Below are 27,693 nucleotides of genomic sequence, written 5' to 3'. Positions count from 1 at the left end.
CACTATCTTCTTTTTATACATTAAAAATCAATGGGTCCCACCACTTTACCCACTTTTCTTCCTCTTTTCCACTACTTTATACATATTTCTTAACTTCCGTGCCCAACCCATTCGATAAGAAATGGGTGGGACGGAGGGAGTATACAATTGAATGAGATGGAAGGAGTATGGAGTATACGCAAAGTTAATATTTTTTAAAATTAGATAAGATATAATTTAATAAGTTTAATTTTAATTTTTAGTTTGATAATATTTATGAATATTTAAAAATTATAATTTACAACGTAATCAAACATGTAAAACAATTAATTTTATGAATTATAAAACGCGATGTCCAATGGTATTATTAATAAGAAGAATGATCTTAATGGTTATTAAAATTAAAAAAATATTAATAATAATGTTCATAAATATTTATAAATGATAAATTATATAAAAAATTACTGATTAAAATATATTATTTATAATTAAGTTAAAAAATTACAACCACTCCAACTGTCGAACTTAAATGTGTATTTCATAAAATTCAACTAGTCAGCTTTAGGCAAGTATTTTATATTCCATAAACAAGAAAAATATTGAAATTATATTTGTACTTCATAAAACTCAACTAGTCAAGTATTTGTACATTTCATAAACTAAAAAAATATTAAATTTATATGTGTTACCTTAAATGTTGTTATAGTGTTTGCAAATTTCAAAAGTTATATATAATATATAGGAGGTATTTTGTTCATGATTAATGAACCGGTTACAGTAATTGGAACCTTAATCTCGTAACAAGATTAACTCCCATTCCCATAGAGTCATAGACCCATGTCCTCCATTCCTATTCCCGATTCTTATTCCCAACCTTAATCTAAACACCACGTATTTATTTTCTTAAAAATTAGAAATCTCTACATGTATACCTTTATTTTGAATAAAAAAATATTTCATAAAATTATGTAGCCATCCTATAAAAAAAGTAATATATGTCCAAATATTTTTCAGAAATTATTGTCTCTAATATATAAAAGAAATAATTGGATTATGAGACACTAATCCCATTTGTAACGGGTTACAGAAGAATTTTTCTTCATACCAATTCTTTATTCAGATTATGAGGGTAAAAACAAGCTTGTAGTTTTTCCTAGAGCAAGTCATTCTCACCATACATTGTTATCAAAAAGCAAAAGGTTCCCAAAGGATAATATAGTACATATACTCACTACTCGGCAAGTGCTGTCGTATGCTATGGATCAATATGTATAGCCCTTAACAAACATCCCTTTCTTAGCATCGTCGCTCTCACCCTCAGCAGTGTACTTGCCGAGTTGTGCCATGGAATTAGCCTTAGCACGCACCAAAAGAGATTGTTTAGCAGCATCGACATTCTCAGGAAGTCCTTGCCATGTTTTCAGGACTGTGTTCTGCAAAGCACGTGCATAAGAGAAAGATACATGCCAGGGGTTGGGGGTCTGATTCATTGCGTTTAGGTTCAGAGTAGCTTCCATTTCAGACTGTCCTCCAGACAAAAACTACACAAATTGAAACCAAGTATTCTGTCAGCAATATGAAAAATAATAATCATATCATCATCTAAAACATTTAAAAATGTTAAGAAGATATGAGACGATAAGTTTAAAGAAAGTAGATTATGCAAGCTGATCAACTATTCACAGTAATAAAGATTTGAGGTTCAAGTTGTTAGTTCTAAACCACAATAAAAGGTGATTTTAAGTTTAACTTTACATAGTGCCAAGTAGCAACTCAATATACTTCAGTTTTCTCGATCATGAATATCAAAAGATCGCACCTCATAATCAAAGAATTGGAAGGGCACTCTCTAAAAAGGTGCATAGACACAAAAAATGATTAATAAAGAAGTAAAAACAAAAGCAAGATAGAGATATAAATATATTAAATCACATACCATGATTCCTGGAACAGCAGGAGGCACTCTTCTCTTAAGCATAGTGAGTGTATATTTCGCAACGGTCTCTGGAGAAGCCTTCTCCTTGTGCTCAGCTCCTGGAGTTACCATGCTGGGCTTGAGTAGAATACCCTCAAACATCACATTGTTTTCTGCCAGGTAATAAAAGACTTCGGACCATACTTTCTCCGCGACTTCCAGTGTCCTATCAATTGAGTGATCCCCATCAAGAAGAATCTCAGGCTCAACAATAGGTACGAGACCATTATCCTGAATAAAATATTAAAATAGCATGAGTTCTTGTAATTGTGAACTGAGAACAATAGGGCAGCTATTAGATCTGGATTCCTTGTAGTCTAAAAATACAAAAGAAATGTTTTTAGTGTCTGTTTAAGGCAATACAAAAACCAAAGGTACTTGAATGACTGAGTAGGATACTAGGATGTAAAGTTTCATCTCAGACAAAAAGTAATATAAATATTATAACTGAAAATTCATGGATGACGATTATAACTTGCATAACATCACGGTAATTATAATATTGCATTTGATCAAAAGAAATGAGGACACTTTGTTAATATTTGATGTACAAGCAGCCTAAACATTATGTAGATATCTGTAACCCAGCAGATGACACATTCATGGATGATTTGAATAAACACTTTATACAGATTGCTTGCATGTATTTAGGGGAATGACTCGAAGAACTATAAAACTCCTCCTCCCTCCCAAATTTTACTTGATAATTCTCAAGAAGATGAAGTATTTTATTTATTAGTTGTGCATCATTTCAATTATAATCCAGCTGCTACTATCAACCCAATTAACTGAAATCAATCTGACAAGACAAACCACCAGGAGATACCTGAGATATAGCAGCATAACGTGCAAGTCCCCAGGCAGCTTCTTTAACGGCCAAGGCAGAAGGACCACAAGGAATGCTGACAACTGTGCGCCTAAATTCAAAATACACCTCTGAAAAGATTAGATATGCCACGGAACTGTTCTTCCTCCAATAACTAAAAAGTGCAATTTTTTTTAAAAATTTCAAAATATGTTAAAAGAAAGATAAAGATAACTCACCACTTTGCAAAGCGAGCACCTTGATTGTAGTATTCAGCTGATCTAGAAGCCAATCCATCTAGCCCTTGACACCAAGACTCATCGTTGGAACCTGGCAGGGGGACCAAACCCTGAACAAAAGTGGAAAAAGATATCAATAAATATTTGAACATGGAACTTCAAACAAAGATACGACTTATGAACATGCGTTTAGGTTTGCTCCAGTGCTGAAGGGTAAATGAAAACGCACCTTGTCAACTTTGATGCCAGGTACTATATTCTGTTCAAGCAAGCAGTCGACCATCTTCTTTCCATCTGTTGTTGATTGGTAAAGTGTCTCTTCAAACATAATGGCCCCGGAAATGTATTCACCCAGGCCAGGAGTAGTCAGCAAAAGTTGTCTATAAGCCTGTCTATTGACTTCTGTATTGTCCAATCCAATAGATGCCAATCTCTTCCCACATGTTGCATTGGACTCGTCAATGGCAAGGATACCACGACCAGGGGAAGCGATAGTTTTCTAAAAAAAGAAAACAGAACATGCCAAATCAGATAAAATTGTCAACTTTCAATGATAACGTCTAAGATGAAGAGTTCAAGTATCATCTTTGATTGTATCATTATATCATATAACCCCACTCATAAATTTGCAAAGGAGATCAGAAACTTGATTTTCATTCTCATTCGATGCAAACTAAGGTTTCCACCCAGTATATTGTATCAGTGATGGTTTTGTTTTGTCATATTTCTTTACTCCAGACATAAAAGAGGAAATAGGGTAAAAAAACTACAGACATAAAAGAGGGAATAGAATAAAAAAAGGTTCCATGAGTTCATATAGCCTATAACCATTGAATGTGAAATCATATAGAAACAAGCACTAGCTGTAGCCTAAATACATAAACATGGGACTTAAGAAAGGTATCTAGAATGGATACTCAGAGGAAATTTGAACAAACATACTTTATGCCAAAATTCAAGGGGAAAATTTCCTAATTCCGCTCAGAAAATAACTATTAGAGTAGTAGTAAATAATATCATTTGAAATTCTTATAGCTACACTAAGTGTTAGAGAAAAAAGTATAAAGAAAAGTTTTTAACTTTGCTGTTTAGACCCTTAGAAAAGAGAAAAAAAACTAGTAGAGCCGTATACTGAAGCAAGTTGTCTTGAAACAAGAATATTCACCTTTCAAGCCCATACAGTTTCCAGGAAATTCCAAGAACAATAAAATGATGGTTCCCAATTCCCAAATGCCGATGTGGAAATTTTTAATTGGTCCCTCTAATATATAAACCGATTACACACCTTCAAATCAACATTTGTGAGTTATTTCGTAACCATATAGGTACCTTACTAGCTTTTATCGCAAGCATTACTCATTTTCTTTTCTAAAACCATACCTATAATTTTATAATTTCAACATTTTCAGCAGGGTAAAGTCTACATACTTCACACTCTTCCTGACCTCTGAATATATGCTCTACGTTATGTCATTTGAATCCCCAGCAACCAAAAGGAAGTGGGGTATGCATATAATTGCAACTGATTACATACTTCTATATACTAATCAACATTTCTGGGAATTATTATAACCATTTACGTACGTAACTGACTATTATCGCGATAATTACTCTTTCTTCTAATAAAACCATCCTACGGCTTTCATGAATTTAAAAATTGCAGTACGGTACAGTCTACATTATATCACACTCTTCCCGACCTTTTGGAATATCTGCAATATGTCCTTATGTACAATTTTGTTCATTTCAATCCCCACCAACCAAAAATAATGACCCAAAGGAAATGAAAATTCAAGCAAAAAATAATTATCAGCAGTCTACAATAAATTTCACAGCACATAATTAAATGAATAATCCAATCGATAACAATCAATCACAAAACAAGATATCACCAATTCATTCACACACAATGTTTAAATAATTAAATAAAAAAAACAAATAAAGGGAGAAATTTACAGCAGTTTTAACAAGCTCTTCGCTGTAAGATCCGGCCCGAACAACCGAAACCCGACGAGCCGGACAAACCGAAGCAGATCCAGAGCGTTGACTAACGGGTCGTTGACCGATCCACTGTGAAGACGATGCATTCAACTTAACAAAACTCGTAGCCGCCATAGCTTAGATATATATGTTGCTATAAAGACTTCGAGTTTCGTATGTTTTTGAGACAACGGAGGTTGATGAATCTGTTGAGTGAGATGTAATGGCTTGCTTATAAAAGAGATCGAGACAGGTGGGAGTTTAGGTGGCTGATTTGGAAAACGTTGTTTTCTTCGGTTTTTGATCTCGTAAAGTCCGCGCACAGTACGAGACAAATGTGCACGTTTGGAATCACCGATACGAGGCCAAAACTCAAAATCGATTTGAAGTTTTTGTGTGAATAAAAACATTATTATTATATTTTTTTAAAAATAATATGTTTAGATAGACAGGTCAAAATTCTTCACAATACGTGAAAAATGTCTAAGTACTAAAATATTCAAAAAAGAAAAAATATTTAAATGACCGACCTTCGTCAGATTAGAAATTAGAAACCCGAACTAATGCATTGAACTACCAATTTGAGATTTATATAAATATACATAATATATATTAAATAGATTAAAGATTTTTATCAAATAAGAATATAATCAGTAACTTATTAAAAAAATTTAAAACTAATCGAGAATTTTTAATAAATCGAAAATTTTTAGAACGACGTTGACATTATGTTGGTCATGGATTAAAATAAAAGTTTAATTGTTTAATTTTAATATTTAAAATATCGCTTAAATTAATACGCGCTAAACGCGACAAGCATCTTAATGTTCGTTTGAAGTATAAATTTTTTTTTCAGCATAAAAATTTAAATTTTAAATTTCTATTAAAAAAAGAAAATTTTAAAAAAATATTATAGAATCATATTTATAATAGCAACATTAAAATGGGTGCCGAATAGTGAATGTATTAAATGGGATGGAACGAGTATTTGTGTAGCTTTTTTGTATGAATTTTGTCACGGATGCTCCTTGTAATTAGATATATATAAAAGAGAAATAACTACCTTATTAATTAAATAAAATTTCTATTTGAATACGTTGATAATTATTTTATTTCTTAGAAATTAGGTATTAAAACTGAAACTTGATTTTTAATCTTTGACTTAGACTAGTTCTATAAAAAGAACAAATATGATCTAGGCCATGGTAGATTTTTATTCCTATTTTTAGGAAATGTAAAAAAGAAATGAGAGATGATTCCAATTCTCCTTATATTTAAATGGAAAAACCTATTCTATGTCTTATTAATTATTTTCGTATATATAATTTAGACGATTATAGAATTTTTATCTCTAGAAATTAGTAAATTATATTAAAAAAATTATCTCTAGAAATTAGTTAGTAAATTATAAACTAAAATTTTATCTACCGTTTATTGTTTGCGCGGATATAATTAAGATCATTACGTGCACATTTTTGCATCAACCTGCAGCAATCAAACAACGGTTTGTATGTTAGGCTAAGCGCGAAATTTTTGCATTTGAGTTATTTTGATTGATGTGGTTGGTGTATATGCAAGAGGGTCCACTAATTTTAAGAAGTAAGAGTCAAAATGATCTAAACACAAGGCGCTTAGCATGCACACCGAACAAACAATAATGGTGTGTGCCAAGGCCACATCCTAAGCATTAAAATTTATGAATTTGGATGATTTTAATTGGTATGGTTGTCGGGGGTCATCATTATTAAAGAGGGTAAGCCAATCAAAAAGTATAAACAAATTAAACAAAAGAACAATGCTTGTTCCTGGAAAAAAAAAACAATGCTTGAACAAATTATCTCGAGCTTTAACCAATTCTTCATTTAACTGAGAGAATAGGTATGGGAATAGAAACCTCGAATAGTGCTTCAAGTATGCTTTATTTTTGTTCATTGATCGTAGCTTCCCCTTGATCTCACTAATCACTATACCTTCTACCACTATTAGTCTTACAAGGCCCATCTGGCCTTGCTATGATAACCCAGTCAATTTGGCGCATATGCATTTTCTTTAAGAGTTTTTGGCCCAAGCATGCATGTCCTTTGTTAAATCAACCATGAGGTGATATGCCTTAATCTCAACTATTTGCATGTACCATGGTCCTCATGAATATAGAATATTGGAAATTCTGCACATGTCATAGTCCAAATCCCAGAGACCTTCTCAATGGCCAACTATTTTCCCCTTCATGTTTTGACGATTATTATGTACATCATTTACCATTTCTATCAGTGTTTGTCTTGATATCTGGTATGTCTCCAGCGTTAGAATACTTGCTAAATTACGTCGATGAGAGTATTACTTAATAGTGCAATACACAGGACTGACTGAGATTTATAGTGAAATAATCATGTCGTAAAATACTAGGCATCGAGAAACTGAAATTCAGCTTAAGAAAAAAAAAAAAAATCACCTCTGAAACAAAACTTGGTGCTGGCCCTGCTGGGAAGTCAATGGGTGCACTGCAACCTGGAAGTGTAGTTAAAGTCTGTGCAGTGTGTTCCTGCAAACACAAACAAAAACCTCAGTATACTAAGCACACTTACAGTATAATGGCAGGCACTAAAGAAACAAATAAATAGTACCTGTAATTTACTGGGATGCTCGTGGAGCTGCATATGTTGAAGTAAAGAAGTCACTGCACCAACATCAATTAGTATACACAGTTGTAAAGTTGACTTGGTATATGTGCTTCAGATTTAGTAGCTTATTTCCTTCTCTCTTTTTTTCTTTGCTTTCTGTCGAATGATTGCAATACCCTAATTAACTATTTTTCTCCTAATGATGGGATATTATATGTTTATGAGAAATACGAAGATAAACCGTGTAAGCTAATATATATATATAAACTCCGTTGTTAGAATAGAATATGATCCTGATAAGCCTCCTTCCTACACTATGACTCTATGAGGTTTTGGGAGAATTGATCGCTTAAAATGGTATTAGGACTCAAACTTACGGAGACTCAGGTTTGGTTCGATCCTCATCTTCCCTCAACCAAGTGGGAAAAAAAATTCGAAGATATTACTTCACTCTTGATATTGTTTGGCGTAATTAGCGTCTCAATTATGACCAGAATGCTGCCTAACTGCATTATACACAAACTGACAACATGAATTTCAAGTATAGTTCCATTTATAGCCAGTGCAGAACGAATCTTTTGTTTGACAAACGAAACTATTGCCAATCAACACATCATATTCTATGCAGAAGACCCTCGACCTCATCAACATACAATATGCACCCGTTAACAAATCGTACCCAGTGCACAAAACTCTAAGACAACGAGAAATGCAGAATGGTAGGGGGGAAACCCCATTATTCAATGCAGCCTACTTGGCTACTTTCAAAGTCCCATGTGAATCATCGCATATCCAAGCGTATATGTGCCCCCTACAGACGTGGTCCCAAACTAGTACTGGTTTAGTTATAGAGCCCAGCAAGCTAATTCCCTGCTACTAGTATGATTTCGCATTGTGGGGTTAGCATGTTTTGCCTAAACTTTATGTGACTTTGTTTGCTGTAGCTAGCACTTAAACTAACTTTGGCATGTGAACCATCTTAGATTCAGTGTGCATACATTATAAATACATCTAAAAATATAACTATCAAGTTGCACTACTGTTTATCAGAAAGACAAGCAAAGTAGCTGGAAATTTAACAGGTGAAATCGGTATGCAAAATTAAGAAAAGAAAACTCGGAAAGAATTGAACACAAGTAATATTTAGGACAGCAGAAAAGGATCCAGAAGAAAAACCAATATGGCAAAAGAATATGTTGTTTCAGAATCTTGTTGTATAAGAGTTGGATGCAAATGTGTAGAACAATTAGATAAAGTATGTGATGTACTGTGTAGCATCATTAGTAATAGAATATATAATACAACCAAACGCTATGATGAGGATGTTGATTCTAATGCTACAGAACTCTGCAAGTGCAAAGTATGAAACCAACTCAATTCTCAGCATGTTCTCCAGGCCCTGCCTGCAGGTTTAAATATTTCTGATGGATTTTTACACGAGCTCGGATTATTCATACAAGAGGACCCTTAAATGTTAATATGCTCTAATATCCAGGAACCTATTTTGATGGACAAAGTTTGGTCTGGGAGTAGTAATCCGAGCTCACCTAAATGTTAATATGCTCTCGTATCCGGGAACCTTATTCGATGGACAAAGTTTGGTTTGGGAGTAGCTAAAGGCCGCAGATAATACATGAACTTACTAATACTCTCGAGAACTTAGGATGTGAAGATCAGCTAGTATGGATGATCGAAGTTTATGTGTAAATGCATACTCATGCATTTCAGAGCATCTAGCACTGTAAAACGATTGTTCAAGTGAGAAAAAAAGATATTAAGTATTTATGATAAATGTGACTAGCAGTTAAATTCTGACTGCTCGGCTCAAATTTCTTTGTTCTGAAAAGTTCTAGTGCAGTACAGAGGTACACAATAACAAGGGGGGAAACCATTGATACATATATCTAGGGACACAAACAACAAACAGAAAATGCCAGTAATAAGAGCCACATAAAGACATTTCTCACATGTAGTAAAACAAGGCCATGAAGAGAGTAGTCACCAAAATTAAGTAATATCATCCAACTGGGCCCTTTCAGGAGACAAGTCCATTTCCGTCATCCACTCTTCTTTCAATTCTAACAATTCTGCAATTAACCCCCACTGCCGAAATTCATTCTCATAGAGCCACAATGCCCAAGTTCATTTGTCATGACGTGTCGTAATAACAGTTCATTTAGCGGAAAGTCTTTCTAAAGAATCGAAGATGTGCCTCATTGATGGTCTTCTCTCGGGGCTACTCTGTATGCATGTCATTGCGATTTTTAGAACCGCAATTATTTCATCCTCTCTATCAGCATCTTTAATTAAGTATGGGTCTAGAACTTCTGAAAATGGCGTTTTCTCCTCGATGCAGAGCTGAATCCAGTGAACAATATCCATTTCTGTGGTGTCCAGTTGGATGATAGGTGGTCTTCCACTAATCATTTCGAGTAGGATGACCCCATATGAATAAACATCCCATTTCTGTGATGGCTTGATAGCTTTTAGGGCCTCAGGATCTTGATAACAAGATCTCAAATTTGCAGGCGAGTTTACCATGGTGACTTCTGAGGGTGCATTGTCTTGCTGCTTCTCGTGAAGATTTTCAGAAGCCATTCTGCTGGATTCCACAATTGGAGTTCCTCCAGCTATGTTAGCAAGGCGTCCAAGTCCGAAGTCAGAGATCAAGGCTTCCATGTTCTGTCCAAGTAAAATATTTGTTGGCTTGAGGTCTCCATGGACATACTTTTTGGGGCTGAATTCATGCAGATAAACCAAGCCTTTTGCAACTCCTTTCATAATCTTCAACCGAGAAGGCCATGAGAGAGGTGTAAAAGGAATCATTCCCGGCTTCCCTGAAGATATCATAGAAACAATGATAAGAAAGTTACATTAATCATCAGACACATTACAATAAACAAAATTCATAGTAACACATTTAACAAGTAATTGCATTAAGGTTTCAAATGGAAAAAGAATTAGAAAGACTCACCATGAATTGCAGTGGCAAGGTTACCATTCTGAATGTAATCATATATGAGCAGCTTCTCATCAACAGACCAATAATAGGCTCTAAGAGTTACAATGTTAGGATGCCTAAGCTTCCCAATTGCTTCTACTTCTTTCTGAAATTCCTTAAACCTTTGTGTACCCCCTTCGCCCAACCTTCTCACAGCCAAGGTATTTCCATCTTCAAGCACAACTTTGTAAACAATTCCAATCCCGCTCTTCCCTAGCACAAACGCAGAAGCCTTAAGAAGCTCTTCCAGGTCAAATCCGAGCTGCACGCCCAATGGTACTAGGTCATATTGCTCCACTTTTTCTGATAAGGTCTCCGACTCATCCTTCCCAAAGCATAAACAGTCCGTCCTCCCCTTCAATTTCTTCCCAGAACCATAAGCATTTTCACTTCTTCTGATGCCACATACCCTTGAATAACAATACATAAACACTAAACCAAAAAGACATATTCCGATAACATCACCCACAACAATAGCGATTATAGATCCTTTACTTAGGCCTCTTTTCGCACCCTTCGCAGCAGCATCACCCGGTGGAACATCACTTGGTAAAAACGGAATAGACGACGAAGGTGAACTTGCACTTGTACTACACTGGCTTTTCAATGGAGGTCCACAAAGCCCAGGATTCCCAATAAAAGCTGTAGGTCCTCTATTGATCAGAGCACCGGTTTGCGGTATTGGACCAGTAAGATTGTTATAAGTAAGATCTATATAAACCTTCTCAGGAAGGTTTCCAAGACTAGCTGGAATCGAACCACTAAACAAATTATGTGACAAATCAGCAGTTCCTTGCAAATTCGATAAATTCCCCAAGTCACTAGGAAGAGGACCACTAAACCTGTTAATCGAAATATCAAGTTTTTCAAGAGAAACTAAACTAGTCCCAAACCCCTCAGGTAAACCACCACTAAAATTATTTTGACTAAGAACAAGAGTCCTAAGTCTCTTACACTGGATCAATGAACTTGGTAATGACCCATTAAGTAAATTCTGAGACAAATCCAAAGTCTGAAGGTAACTAAGCTTCCCAATGTCAAATGGAACTGAGCCAGATAAAGAATTCCCATAAAGCACCAAACTTTGAAGCCCTTGAGCTCTAAAAAGCTCAAAAGGCAAGCTCCCAATCAACCTATTGTTCCTCAAATTAACATGTCTTAGCTGAGACAAAGACCCTAAAGAAGGTGACACAAGCCCTTGAAGCTTCTGCTTTGGTATACTTACAGACACAACTCTCTCCTCTTTGCATGTCACACCACTCCAAGAACAAGGGGTCTCATCAGAAATGTTCCAGCTTGCAAATGCCCCTAGTGGGTCATCACTAATGGCTTGTTTAAATGACAAAAGTGCATACCCTTCATCATTCACACAATCCACTGAGCTTTGTGAGCTCAACAACACTAAAATGAGCAAAACTAAAAAAAGCATTTTTAGTAAAAGATTGCAAGAAATTAAGGGGGTTCAAGAAAGCTTACCTTTGAGACATGAACATAGAGTAAGAAAGTGAATGGAGTGGTGGTGAAAGCTTTGACAAAAGGAGAGTATGGACAAGGGAGAGGACAGAAGTGTTGAAGAAAGAGTAAAGCTGGTTTACAGTAAACTAGACATTGGGAAAATACATACACACATAGCAGCATACATACATGCGAATTATAGGAGTATTTTTCAGTAAATTGATTTATTATATATATAATTATATACACGTTCATAGTAATTTCCGGTTTAGAGATAAAGTGCAATTTCAATATAAAAAATTTATTATCACGAGATACAAATTTCCTCTCATTTTTTTAAAATTATAAAATAATTATTAATTTTATTTGAATAATTTTTATATACAAATGAGTTTTATTATAAAAAAAAATCAGGTAGACTAATAGATTGGGACGGAGGGAGTATTAAACTGCAGTGTTATGTTAATATGTTTATGACTTTATGTACTTAAATATATACGACCAAAAGAAAGGTCGGTAAAGGAATCCAATTCCATAACCACTGACTTTTTATGTCATTACAATTTTTAAGTGTGAATTGGTTTTAATAGTTTCCTTCAAGGGAGGCGTATTTTAAGCCAAGATTGATATATTGTAAAATTTTGGCTTCACATATAAACGCAGATTTTAGAATTTTTTGTAACCAACTAGTTTTGAAGATTTATGAAAGGGAAAATGTTATTTCCATAGCAATAATTTTGTTTCCAGAGCAAATTTAATTGTCTTTTCCCCTTGCATCCACATCAATCATACAATTTCGGTATAAATTTCAGCAAATTGCTTTGGAAATTAAAAAATCTCTGCATATAACATTTCCCTTATGAAAATAGAATTTAGAATTTTAAAACTCTAATAAATGTAGATTGATATATTCACTAGTCAATTTATATATATTAGAGTTTCTCCAATGATGTTGACTAAATTGAACCGGTATGAAATTATCTAAAATTTGGTGAACCGGTTAGATATTGTGCTTCAATGTTATTAGTTGCATTGATTGTTTATAATTTAAAATTAGTATGTTATAAATAATATTTTGATTATTATAAATAAAATATATAAATTTGATATGGTAATAAATGACATGTAATATTTCTACAAATTTCTTATAGAAATTCGACAAATCAATATACTTATATAAAGGAGAAGCGAGGGGCGTGTAGGTGGCGCCTCTCACATCGCTCCGTTCTATTTTTCTAATTTTCTGGAATTTTTGGATGAAAAATATCAAAAAGTAGAATTACCTTTTTTAGTTTCTGATATATTAGAAGCAAGTTTCAGAATCTGATTTTGTTTCAAATTATTTATGGGATATATCATTTTTTCTTTTGTTTCAAATTATTTATGGGATATATCATTTTTTCATCATGAATTATAGACCAGTTTTGCAATTTTATATTTGGTATTACATCAAGATTTTTATAATATAAATTTATTTTATCCTATAAATATTAATTTTGAAACATTAATATATTTTTTTATAGACAGCCACAAATTAAATTATTTTATTCTACAAATATTAATATTAAATCATTAATATAATTTTTATAGGCCGCCGCAACGCGCGGCTTCTCAACTAGTATAGTCATAAGGTTGGATATAATTATTGAAAAGGGAGGGTGTGGTCGGAGTGTCTGAAGAAAATATCCATAAATATTTATTTATAATATGTCAACTAAATTTTTAGCTAAAGTCTCTACTCTTTATGACTTGCGATTGATCAATTATGATAAAAACTCGACTTGTTATTACATGAGTTAATGATTAGTTTGTGAACGAGTTTCGAGCTCGAAATATTTAATTAATAATTAATTTTTAAAACCACTCAATGAAGTAATATATTTATATAAGATTTTGACGCGGGAGGGCATGAGGCTTAGGATTATTAAAGTTTTTATTACGTTTTTGTTGATCCGCCTGCCTCACTGAGTTTGCATTTGCAAACGACGTTCACGGTCTTTTAACAGTAATTTATTTGTGAGTTTTGTAGCTGCGAGACGCATATGTGTGATTTTTTATGTGAATATGGGTTAGTTATATTTTAGATACATGTTTCAGAATTTTAATTAATTTAATTATAAAAAAAACGTGAACAATTTGTTAGTCGATTGTAGGGACTTGGGACCATAATCCGTTAAATAAATGGATGTGTCATTTCTTTGAAATAGTTTAGTTCGTTTGACAAAAATATATCATAATATGATATAAAATTGAGATGTTGTCGACATATGTGCTCGGCCAGAGAGCATTAATCAATATTTGGGCCAATAATTCACTTGCCCCATGGTTAAGGTCTTGTGTTCTGGCAAGAGGTTGAGTTTATTCGGCGCTAATAAGTACGATATTTCGTGTCATTTTTCACAAATATGATAATTTGAGTCTTACTCGGTGGAAATTGTGATATACGGGTCCTTTATCCGAATTGCAGCAGGAGGGAAGAAAGAGATACGCTAAGCTTGTTCTTATTTGACAGTTTGCATAAATTTCTGACTCAAGTATTACAAGGAGAAGACTTTGCAAGAACATTGCATTATGTTTTTTTCTAGTTGAGAGATTGGCATCTTCTGAAGCATATGTGATGAAATAAACCTCTGATAGTACATTCTAATGAGACTTGAAACTTCAGTTTTTTCCGATGATTATATGTGGTGACATTAGTCAATTTGTTTATTTCATTTTTGGTAGTTAAGCATACATTTAATACTAAGAAGGATCTAGAGAAACCGTAGGTCGCCTGAGCAGCATTTAGGGAAGCGGCTATGACTAGCGCGAGGAGGATTAAGATTCATGATAATGCGAAGATGTTGAAGCCTTGAAGGAAATTGTTAAGAATAAGAAGATGAGCACAAGTTAAGATGAACTCTGGTTAAAGAGTAAAAACCTATTTTTTCTGTTTATTATTAGCATGCAATATTTTTTCTGTTTACGGAGGAAATACCTATTAGCTTCACTCTCTGTTTGATGCCAGTGCTAGCATTCTTTCTGCTTGGAATTTAGAAATTTGAAATGACACAAGTGGTTGTAACTAGTAAAAAAATTATTAACAAAATGGTGGATGTAACATACTACTTGATTTTATAGCTATACATTATTAGATTACTGAAAAATATTCAGTTCGTGTGGTATAAACACTTGGAACGTGTATTGGTACGCATATCCAGAAGTGAGAGCTTCCAGGCACTCGGATTTGCTTGCCAGATTCCGAGAACATCTGAGTCTGAGCTGGCTGCTTCTGATGAAGCCCTGAAGCAATTTTAAGAGGATGAGGAAGTGAGTAACTAAAACAGCTTATAGACGGGCAAATATGCTTCAAGGTTTAGAAATCTTTACCACAAAATGTCACAGGAATCGTAACTTAATAAAACTGGCCCTATTTAGAGATTGAAGCAGAATCGCAGATAGGAGATCAAAATAGTTTTTAATCTCGCTATTTTAGGAGGATGTTTAATTTCTATGTTCTTTAATTAATCTCGCTATTTGTTGTTAATTACTCAGTTAGCAGGCAAGCATGCGACGAAACATGCACTAAAAGTTACTGCAATAAGATAAACATCCAGTTAAATGTTTACTCTTTATAATAAACGCTAGATCGAGGACACTTTCCAGAGTAGGATTATAGCTAAAATCATCATTGACGCCATGCTTAATGGTTTGTTCAATAATCTATTATTGCTAAACGGATCGAACCAGATTCTATTTGCTCTTATATTACTCTGATATTTGAGCTTGGCATGCTTTTACACAGTGGTCGCAGTAGTAAGTAATGATGATGCGCATGATTTGTTTCTCATCATTGCTAGAAACAGCCAATCTGCATCAATTTGTTCCGCTAGCTACCACATTTGCTTTCATTGATCATCGACACAGGGCTCGGGTGAGAAGTCTTTTACTAGTGGCCTAAACCAAACCCGAGCTCAACTCAAAGGACGTATTCAAGATTCTATGTGCTTCAACCAGCACTGTTGGACTGATCTACGCAAGTCTTGTCCGTCTATAGTCATGATCCGAGGACCACCCCTACGCAAGTTTTGTCCGTCTATATTCAGGATCCCAGGATCACCCCTGCGGCCCTGCCCTTGAGAGTTGAGATGTTTTTTTTTTTTTTTTGCTAAATATGAGAGTTGAGATGTTACATGTATTAGATGCCATCTACATGCTAAAGCATCAAATCGCACCACCGAAAAGAGTTTATGACATAACATCAAAATGATTAATGTATCCACTTTTCGTGATATGTAGTGATTACTACAACGTATAACTAGTTATTCTTTGTAGTAATCTACACTTACTTAATAAATTAATGGTCCCTCCATGGTGCTTATAAATTAGATCCATAACTGATACAAACCACATTCATCCGAAACATCACACTCTCTTAACTAGCCTAATCTAATCTCACCTTCTCTTAATTCAGAAGACGCTGCAAATGGGAAAATCAGGCGCAGCAGTACTAATAATGTTTGTAATCACGACGCTGGTTATTAGTCCATCGCGTTGTGCAGCAGCTGCAGTGACATGTAACGCGGTGGAGCTAAGTCCTTGCGCCAATGCCATCACATCTGCAACCACTACACCGACTCCGATGTGCTGCAGTAAGTTAAAGGAGCAGACGCCCTGCCTCTGCAACTACATGAAGAACCCTTTTCTTCAGAAATTTATCAACTCTCCCAATGCTCGGAAGGTTGCTGACACTTGCGGCACTCCTTTTCCTACCACGTGCACCTAGTAATCGTCGACTGCATTCGTCTGCGGTTTATTGCATTATATCCTAAGTACAATGTACGCGAGCTATCTAGATGGCTTGTTTTTATTTTATGCGGAGTCTAGATATGTGTGCTGTTTCGAAATGTTCTGTTTCCTGTACTCTCTTTATGTAGATCTCCTATGATATATATTGAAGTAAATGTTCAGAAACAAATTACTATCTTCCTTCGAAACTTTTAACTAGTCTGGTCGGAAAGATTTAACAAAACAAACGATAAATATGCATGCATCAACAAGAAGGTAATTGACCCGGAACTAGAAGTACCAGTCACAATTAAACACATTAATATCGGGAGCCGTAAATGAACCAAATCAAGTCAATTTTTAAGTTTTTTCTTACCCGGTCAAGCCAAACTTGATTTGATCAATTTTTCATGTTCGAACGCCAATTCGTCAACAACCAAATTGAATCAATATCAAATTCGAGTCGAATCCGGGTGATAGATAATATTTTTTATTTTTTTCATCTCCTATTTCTTTTTAGTGGTGCAAGTTGGGCTCTAACCGCAGTCTAAAATAATAATTTTAAACAAAATTGAGAGAATTATATACTTGATTTCAATTCTGACAAATATTTATTAATATCCAACTTGCTCATACTCAGAATTAGGGATGTGATCTTCATCTCTTTTTTTCTCACCAGGCCCTCCCTAATATTATTTTCAAGAAAAAAGTCTCAAATGCTGGTGCCGGAAAAAATAATCTTTAATTCACCTATCACTTTACGATCCAAAACTCTATATCATGCGTCGTTTATACTATTTCCCTTCTCACCCTACACAATCTAGATTTTGAGATCAAAACGCTATTCCACTATTCCAGATGGCAGCTTACTCATAAATGACCGATCGTGTTATATTTTATAATAATTTTCATACCTAAACGCATGCAATACGGTATAGTGTTTTCTTCAAAAAAATCAAAACAGTAGATGACATTAATAAATGGTATTTTGGGTCATTTCTCTCGACTCTGTTATTTTGGACATTACTTTTGAAGATCGTAGCATATAGAGTCTTTTTTTTCAAGCTTCTGGAAATCTTGAAACAGATTCAAAGAAATAAGTACACGTGTGTGCGCATGCATCACTGCAGAGATTGCAGAGATTCACTGCCCTCTGCAGAAATCAAAAAGGAATTGGAAGAACATATTTATTTCGCCAAAATCACCCAAAAAATTGCCTGCATTACAGGTTAATTAGTACAAGATGCATCATAACAAATCGGACTACTCCGAAACGAACAACAACAATTTCCACCAGCACCCTCTGCAACACATTTATTTCCTCCAATGACAAGACCATCCATCTGATCAATTATCTCGTGGCCAAGTGAGGTTAAATTTCAGATTCTGCGGAGGAAACAACTGCTGCCGCTCCCATCGATTCCGATCACTCCGATACAGAAACGGAAACTTCCCGACTTTCCAAAAGCACTTGATACACCTCGACCTCACACCATACGCCCAAAAGAAGCCATGCCTCTCCTCATTCACATAAAGATAACACCAATGCAAAGGAAACGCAAACTGCGTGAAATTCCAGCTATTTTGCTGCCCCGCCCCCAGTACCTGCAATGATCTCTGGTTCTCATCGAAGCTGCACATGTAGAGGACCTTGTCGTCCGATTCGTTGTACAGGGTGACCTCTACCTTGGGGAACAAGTTTCCAGCGACGCGGGCTTTCCACCTGTTCCACAAGGATAGAGTCGCTGCATGCGATGGGGTGAGCATTAGGAGGATCAGGGCGGTGACGAGAAAGGGGTGTTTTGTGTTTGCATTGGTGTTGGGAGCCATGGCCGTGGCTCCCAATGTGATCCTTGTGTTTGAGGATTTGTTTTGAATGGCGTGTGGGAAATGTCAAGCCATGCAATCTCTGTATATATGGGATGGGAGGGCATTTTGGTAATTATTATATCGTAAAAACTGTTAAGAATTACTCCCTCCGTCCCATTTTAAGTCAGCTGGTTTGACTTTCACGGAGATTAATAAAAAGATAGTAAATGTAGTTGAAAAGTGGGTAAAGTGGTATGACCTATCAATATTTAATAATATACTCCCTCCGTTTCAATTTACATGTCCACTTTCAAGAAAATTTTTTGTTTCAAATTATTTGTACACCTCAACTTTCAATGCAAAATCATATTTCCTAAGTCAATTCTCCTCCACAAATCTCTTATTTATATTTCTTAGATCAATCTCACACCAGATTTTATGGTTCTTTAATGCAATTAATTTGTGAACAACCACTTTTCTTAAACTATGTGATTTTTTGAAAGTGGACATCTAATTTGAAACGGAGGGAGTATTTGAGATAGTGGAGGAAAATAGTAGGTGTAATAGTGTTTATTTAATAAAAAGAGAGTATAAAATATAATGATAGTGGGTGTAATAGTGAAAAATAATGTTCAAAAATAGTAAGTATTATAGTTTCATTCTTTTTGGGACGTCCAAAAAAAAATGAAGTCACATAAAATGGGACGGAGGGAGTATCAATATATAATTTTATGAATTATTATCATCATATTACTTGATCCCTCACCTCTGTCACCACAATTATATCATAACAGTAGCACTCACTATCACAATCTTCCTCACTTAATAACTCATATATTTTAGAAGAAAGGTCCGTTCAATTTTTTCGTCATGTTTTGGTGTAATCATCATAATATATAGAAATTTAAACTCATTCATATTTATTCACTATTTTATAGTACTTTTTTCTCATAATTTTTTTAATAATATTTTATTTAATTATCTTCTCATTTCATTCCATCCACATGAACAAAACTGGATCTTTGTATATGACAGTGGAGTTCAGCTATGCTACTATACGAGTGTAAGTATGTGCGATCTCTATAATAGAAAATTCAGACTCATTTATATTTGGTCATTAAATTTTCATATTTTCTTCTTTTTTTTAGAATTTCTTTGCATTGTTGTCCTAGTTACGTTCTATCCAAAAGTAAATACAATTTATTATTTGTTTATGATTATGTGTTGAAGTAATATATGATTGTAATTTGGGTGTACATTTTTCTCAAAAATAAGAAGAAAAAAATTATTGTTTTACAAATAATTTTTGATATGATATATTTAATACGTGTTTAACAATTTTTATTTCCAAAAAAGTACACACCTACATCTATCTATCTATTATATATATAATAGGCCAACGTGCCACATTTTATTCGCCATGTAAATTACTCTTTTAACCCTCATTTTCATTAATGCGCATGATTAATAACTTGCACTTAATACTTCTTCATTAATACGTATGATTAATAACTTGCAATTAATACGCATAATTATATCTAAAACCTTAGTGAGTTCATAGTTAGACTTGTGATTAATGTTTTTACATGCTTTATTGATACATAAAATTAATACTTGTAATTAATATGTGTAATTATATCTAACATATTAATTTATTCATAATTAAATTTGTAAATAATATGTTAATTATTAATGGGTAGGTAATTAATTACATCGTCAAAGCATGTATAACACCAACTAACTTGTAGTAAAAAATAATAATCTAATTTTGCATAATTTTAAAAAAATATACGTCTCTCATTTACCTAAGATATTTCATTGTCGGTATATTGTCATGACAATACACGACAGCGAGTTAAATATCAATATGATATTCCACTTGCAAAAGAATATCAGAGTGATACTTTGCTCGCATTATTATAAGGACAACTATTTTCAATGCATATTAATGGTTAGGGCACCACCCTAAGATAACAAGAACCCAAACCTAACACTCAGGCAACGACAAGAATAACAACATCCATCTGCGTGTATGAGAACATTCCCGCGTGACCGTGTCTCAATAACATTTAACCAGAATATGAATATTTAGTAAGGAGAGTCCTAAATATTCGCAAAATATTTGACTATAAGAGTATTATCATGATGATACATCCAATTGATTAAATATCAGGGTGAAACTCCAATGGTAGAGGAGTATCAGTGTGATATTCCACTCGGAGTGAAGCAACTTATATATTTATAAGAACTTAATTAAATTCTTGGGTGAATACTCAGCCAAAATACCCAATATTTAACAATATTTGACTAAAATTATGAATATTCAGTGAGATAGGGTCCTAAATACCCAGCATGCCTGTGCCTCAACAATATTTAACAAAATTCAGTTTATTCAGTAAGGAGGGCTTTACATACGGACAAAAGTTTTGACTGTAAAAGGATTAACATGATGATATATCATAACCAGTTGAGTATTAGGGTGATACTCCACAAGTAGAGAAGTATCAGTGTATCTCTCGATTCCCATCATGAGTGGAGCAACATATTTATAAAATTAATTAAATTTTTAGGCAAATTTCCGACCGAAATCATCAATTTTCAACAATATTTAATCAAAATATATATATTCAATTAGAAAGGGACTTAACTACCCGCAAGATACTCTACTATCGGAGAAGTATCGCGATGATACGCCACAACCAGTTGAATATAAAGGTGATACTTTGCTACGGAGGACCCTAAATATCTACAAAATTTTTACTATAAGAAAATTATTATGATGATACGTCATAACCAGTTACCTATCAACGTGATACTCTAATTAGTGTGATATTCCACTGGCAGTGGAACAATATATTATAAGTTTAATTAAATTCTTGGGCGAATTATTGGTCGAAATAGTAAAAATTAAAAATTAAAAATAATTAATCAAAATATGAATATTAAGTAAGAATGGACCTTAACTACCCACAAGATGCTCTACTATCGATGGTGAATGAGGAAGATATACTACAACCAGTTGAATATCAAGGTTATACTTCACTGGTACACAAATATCATTGTGACATTTTGTTTACATTGTTTTAAGGACAACTATATCTAACTCACATTAACGGTTATTGCACATTAAATAATAAAAGATATGTTTAAACTGCACTGCAATAATAAGGATCACTGGTACACAAATATCATTGTGACATTTTGTTTACATTGTTTTAAGGACAACTATATCTAACTCACATTAACGGTTATTGCACATTAAATAATAAAAGATATGTTTAAACTGCACTGCAATAATAAGGATCTAAAATTTAAACTCTTTATTTTTGACACTGTCGAACAATAACAAGAATAACAATGTTCATCACGCATATGAGAACATGCCCGTGCCTCGCACGGGCTACAGTGCTAGTTTTATCTAATAAAGGAAAAAAAACATTTTATAAAAAAATATACATCTACATATCTTTTTGATAAATACGTGACTTATTTTTAAAAATATACTAAACACATCATCGCATAGCTATCGTTACCCACTTTGTGCACTAAAGTTGAAGACTTGTACTGCAACTGTTTACCTACTACGGCAGAAAAATTGGTTCCCAAAAGAAAACAATATTAACAAGATGGTTGTTTCGAACTAAAAATACTATCATGGGGCTAATCAATTGCTCTAAACTCTAAACTATCACTAAACAAATCATTTTGCACATAATTCATAAGCATGCTGCTAATCAAACAAGAAGTAAATCACATGATACCTAAATTTGTCTTCTTTTTTTAATTATGTGAATAATTCAAGTAAACATTACACAGGGAGCTACATCTATTAATTATATACCTATCACAATCCCCTTGCAAGTTAGGAAAAACATTATAATTCAGGACAGAAAAAATAAGCCTGTTCTAACACACATAAACTAGATTACACAGATCTACCCATTGCATGCAGAGGTGGTCTTCTAGGGGATTTGCTTCAGCCCTTATGTGCCTACTCTAACACTATATTATGTCTAACCATTTGTATACAGTCATTGACCTTCTTACATCATAGCAGTGCCTTGATCATCTTTCTTTCGATCTAATAACTTTTTTTTTGTTTTTTCAGGCTTCTTTTCTTAATTTTCACTTCAACAAACCACTAGAATCATTCGCTGAATGACAGGATGCGCAGAGCGCAAAACTCATCTCCAGTTATCATCTACGGCAGAAGAAACTAAAATCTGGGTGATTGACCTGGCGCAAAGTCAACCAATTATCAGCAGCCTGCAAGAGCAAACTCACTAATTGGCCATTATCTGTCCATAGCGATGATTTAAACTTGTAAGAGGCGAAACCAAAAATAGGCAATGAAATCCTCGGAATACCATCAATCTCACTAGGACATGTCACCACTGGAGCAGGAGCAGGAACCGTACTTGAATTATCTGCAAGATTTGGGGATACATGTCAAAAAAAAATAAAAATAATGCAAGTGAAACATCTCTGATTCACAAGGCTCACAATATGCACTTTGTATCCACACACAAACTAAAAAAAAAAAACAGCTTATTATAATTGAGAGAAATGCAAGAAAGAAAGAAACTAAAATACACTATTATAATTATAAGCAACTACTAGAACTAGTGCATAATGCCTCTTGTTAGAGAGAGGATATAAAGGTAGACTGCCAAGAAAAACTAGACAAAATCCCCAAAAGGATGCAACTACTAAGACAGATGTACTGTCTAAGTAAGCTGATAAGTAGAACACCATATATTCAAGTTCAAACAACATATACTGGCAAAGAAGCATTGACATAAATAGCTGGCAGTCTGGCACGCATCTATATGAAAGATGACATAAAGCATCCATTTACCTGTCATGGGTGTAGAAAGATGATGGAATGTCAAGAAGCAAGCATCCAGATCCTTTAGTGTTGGTCCCATTGGAATCCTATATATTGGATACCTGTAATGTTTTGTCACTATTATGTTGTGTGTATAAGCATGTTTACTTTCAACAGATGCAGTCTTAATGCAGATCACAACAGTCTTTACCAGGCCACAGATATCCAACTGGAAGGTTGCAAATCGCAGCTCCTCAGTGATTTCAGTTCAGGGAACCGAAGAGCAAGATTAGATATCTAATAATATAAAACCCAATAAAAATACATAAGTAAATAAAATGGCTTTAAGCCCTTTCAACATACTGACAAACAGAACCCATTAATGCAGAAAAAGACAAATAAAAAAATTTATTATTAAAAAAACCTGGTGATCCCCAGGGTAAGCAGTTGCTAACCTTGTCCGCTAAAGGTCCCCTGCCAAAGGGTGGATCACGCTCAAGATACTCAAACAACAAGAAATCTTGAGGTTTCCTAGGTTCACCCTCATCACTTGAAAATCCTTCTTGGAGTGCAATATTTTGATCAGGCAATGACAAACCCTCAACTCTCTGAACTAACTCGCCTGTTGAATTGTTGTAACTCCGCTGTTCCCTCAAATAACTTATGCAACTTCTATCATGCTCATAATCACTGCTTCCATCACTACTAAAATTACTAAATTCTACATCACTATCCTCACCTGGCCGCCTGTTTCAATTGAAAGAAACCAGATCTTAAAAGAAGTTTTTACCGAGATCAAGGAGCATATAACTGAGAAGCTTGCCTAATCAGTTTCTTGATCAACAGATTTTATCAAAAAGCATGCATTACCTTGAAACCCGAGAAGAGACAAACACAAAAGATCACACAGGGAGAGGCCAAAACTTCAAATACTAAATCATCTTAAAAACTGTGAAAATATACCCAACTGAATTTGTTCAAACATTCCTTTTTTAGCAAATAGCCATGCTTCTCAAAAGAAAAAAGGGTAAGCCAAAAGTTTATCCATCAATTTAAGCAAGACAATATTGTACATATCTCATTTAGCTTTACCTTTGAAAGTTACTTGTTCGCTAAATTTGTTTTAAAAGATTAAATTTGAAAGTATAATTTTTTGTTATAAGATATTATCTGTTTGGATATATTAGTTTATTAAAAGATGTGTAGCTTGTATTCCCTCCGTCCCACCAAGTTCTTTACATTGGGGGACGGGGACTTGGCACGCATCTTAAGGCTAAGATTAAGCATAGTTCTATAAATTTTTTAATTTTTTTTCTTCTGAATAAAAATATAATGTTTAAATTTTTATACATAAAAGGAAAATTTCAAAAATAAGTTATGGAACAATACTTAATTGGAGCCTAACTTATTACTAAAAACAAATGACAAACGGTATATAAGAGCTATACATATTGCATGATGATGCTACTTTTTGTCAACACAAATTTCAAATCTTAAATAAAACACAAATTCCGTACTCAAATTCTTCACAAATTCCATACTATCAAAATATCATAAACAAAATATGTATAAGCCATCTGACCAAAAAAATACGTATAAGTCATTAGCTGTGAATACACAGATAGGCTCAAGTGGATTTGGATGTATAGGTTAATTTTTATTGTAAACAGGATACCCAAACATGCCCATAATCAGTGTACAATGTTCTGTAGATCCAAATATCGATGTGAATCGAGTAGATAAACTTTTAAATACGATAATATCTGTGAAATTTAATAAAATACTAAATAGGTCTGTGAATCAGTCATAAACGACATCTAGCCTGAAAATACTAAATAGGTCTGTGAATCAGTCGTAAACGAATTCTAGCCTGTAAATTATTTAATAAAATAGCAGAGTAGCGACACTTCCAAATAAAGCACGCGGAAAGTAGTTGGAGCTTCCATATTTAACTACTGATGAATAGATGATGAATAGCTAAATAATAGAAGACCCTAATACCAGTCTTCGTAGTAGTAGATAATCTCTTTTGAGTACGCGAAGGTAGCATATATGACATTCTTACATTACATATTTCAAGCTTCATTGTTTAGTTGAAAATTTCCTTCGAATATCGATGCATCATATTGAAGGGATTTATAACATATAAAAAAAAAAAAAAAAAAAAAAGCATCAACAATTGATCTCCTATATAAATCATATATTCATATTGTTGCTGAAAAGAATCATCGTCCTAAGAGTGGATTACATAAATTACAGATATACTGGTGGCATCCACCTGGTAAAAAAACAATCTACTTCCTTCGACAAAAGTTGGCCTTCTCTCTACAACATATAATTGTCTTTCATGGTATATTATTCAGAGTTCTATGTGAGTTCATATACAACAGAACAAAGCAAAACATTTAAATGTATAGTCACAAAGTAGTTGGAGACCATAAAAAAGGCCAATCTTAGGATTTGTAAAACTACTAGAAATTGCTGCACAGAAAACACAGATATTATAATAACATATTTATATCTTATACATGCATCTGTGCTCAGATACTGCATTTTAGATTTTTTTTTTTTTAATACAACATAAATTATGCCTGATACCTCAGCATACAGGAAATTTAATCATAGATAAACACAAACAAATAATTAATTTACTAGATTGCTAACTCTGTAATATAAAAAATAGTTCTTTGCTCTAACTATTCTGAAACGTTCATAATGTGATCTGTCCAGACATCTTGACATTTTATGATGATCACATAAACAATAGTAAGCAGAATATATTGTAAGATATGTAGCAAATTTCAGCCACAAAAATCATACAGATTTTTCAATCGTTCTTTACATATAATGTAGATTGCAGAGATATTGGTTACGACACAGTCACAGCATATATAAGTATATAACTATATATTAAGTAACAACGAGCACAATTCATTGACCATCAGACAATACTTTTTAATTAATCAGACAATACATTTTAATTATATCACCAATATAAGTACCTTGCTTCCGCTGAGGGCTTTGATCGATCAACATACAATTGCATGCCAGATAAATAAGGAACATAATACTGAACCACAGACTCAGTATCATTAAGTAACAAAGGAACACCAGCACCATAAGCACTCCACTCCTTAAACGACTCCCACAAATCACTAAGCAAGAAATACGGCTGTAACTCCCCATCACAACTCCTCCGTATCTTCGACATTCTCTACATCAAAACACAATAATCACAAATTACACCAACATTACACCAATAATATTACAACAAATATTATGATCACAAACTCAACCACTTCAGCGTTAATATCACTAGTTACGTACAAAAATCTTGATTGCATATTTATTGACTTAAACATTCAATACTAGTAACCAACTAACAATACAAAAACATTTCAATTACGAATTTATTCACTTGAATATTAAACAACATTAAATTACCAAATAAACATTTCGATCAAAAACACTTTCACTTAATTAATCAATACTAGTTTAAAAAACTACATTTCACATTTACATCACCGAAATCCAACAAACATTCCGATACTAGCAACGAACCTTGGACGGGTACTGAGCAGGAACACACGGAATAACTGCTTCGAGAAACCGTTCCAAATTAGACAACGGAGACACCACCGGCTCCAAAACCACCTCCTTCACAACCTCCACCTCTTTCGAAGCCGCTTTCGACTGACTAGCCGTAACATCACTAAGCGCTCTCCTCAGATGATCCTGATTCAGCTGCCCTCTCCGCGTCGACCGCGCCTTCGCCGGGTTGTAAAATCGCTCCTCTCCTCGTCTCCGGCCGAAATTCAACCCAGCTCCTAACATCTTTCCCCCAAATTAACCAATTCCACCTCCTATAAACCCTAAAAATCAATTAAATCAATCGAAAATCACAAATCACGAATTTCAATTCAAGATCAAAACAAGCAATCAGGATCTCTGCGTGTATCTGTACGTATGCAATTGTGTAAAAAGATGATTAATTCGATGAAATTGTGAATAAACCCTGGGAGATTTTGATAAAGATCGAAACTTTATGATTTTATTTGTTTACTTTGATGATTTGTATGTATAGGTGTGTGTATAGATTGCGATTATAGGGGGTTGAATTGAAGAAGATGATGATAAGAAAGGAAGGTGAGAACAGAAGCAGGCTATGAATAAATGGAAGGCTAAAGAAGAAAGAGGAAAGTTGTTTTTTTATTATTTTGATTTTGTATTGTGT

The 27,693-nt window shown here is 34.0% G+C and overlaps 3 protein-coding genes across 3 annotated transcripts; all 3 read right to left on the bottom strand.

The window, feature by feature from the left end:
- Positions 1 to 1,011: 1,011 nt before the first annotated feature.
- Positions 1,012 to 5,380, bottom strand: LOC108203020 (fructose-bisphosphate aldolase 1, chloroplastic). The gene is made up of 6 exons (XM_017371704.2): positions 4,955 to 5,380; positions 3,228 to 3,497; positions 2,999 to 3,108; positions 2,781 to 2,871; positions 1,916 to 2,185; positions 1,012 to 1,520 (listed from the first exon to the last, which is right to left on the bottom strand). Exons 1-6 carry the CDS (start codon positions 5,111 to 5,113, stop codon positions 1,242 to 1,244), a joined length of 1,179 nt encoding a protein of 392 aa, XP_017227193.1. The 5' UTR covers positions 5,114 to 5,380; the 3' UTR covers positions 1,012 to 1,241.
- Positions 5,381 to 9,358: 3,978 nt separating this feature from the next.
- LOC108203157 (receptor protein kinase-like protein ZAR1) lies at positions 9,359 to 12,218 on the bottom strand. Its single transcript, XM_017371920.2, has 2 exons — positions 10,574 to 12,218; positions 9,359 to 10,436 (listed from the first exon to the last, which is right to left on the bottom strand). Exons 1-2 carry the CDS (start codon positions 12,027 to 12,029, stop codon positions 9,772 to 9,774), a joined length of 2,121 nt encoding a protein of 706 aa, XP_017227409.1. The 5' UTR covers positions 12,030 to 12,218; the 3' UTR covers positions 9,359 to 9,771.
- Positions 12,219 to 22,389: 10,171 nt separating this feature from the next.
- LOC108203164 (uncharacterized) lies at positions 22,390 to 27,693 on the bottom strand. Its single transcript, XM_017371937.2, has 6 exons — positions 27,021 to 27,693; positions 26,462 to 26,673; positions 23,915 to 24,206; positions 23,671 to 23,756; positions 23,490 to 23,581; positions 22,390 to 23,058 (listed from the first exon to the last, which is right to left on the bottom strand). The coding sequence occupies exons 1-6, from the start codon at positions 27,291 to 27,293 to the stop codon at positions 22,829 to 22,831; spliced, it is 1,185 nt and encodes a 394-aa protein (XP_017227426.1). The 5' UTR covers positions 27,294 to 27,693; the 3' UTR covers positions 22,390 to 22,828.

This window comes from Daucus carota, chromosome 9 (assembly GCF_001625215.2).
Source record: "Daucus carota subsp. sativus chromosome 9, DH1 v3.0, whole genome shotgun sequence".
In the NCBI taxonomy this organism is placed as follows: Eukaryota; Viridiplantae; Streptophyta; class Magnoliopsida; order Apiales; family Apiaceae; genus Daucus; species Daucus carota.
Note: the sequence above shows the minus strand (reverse complement) of the source record. Positions and strands in the feature narration are given on the sequence as shown.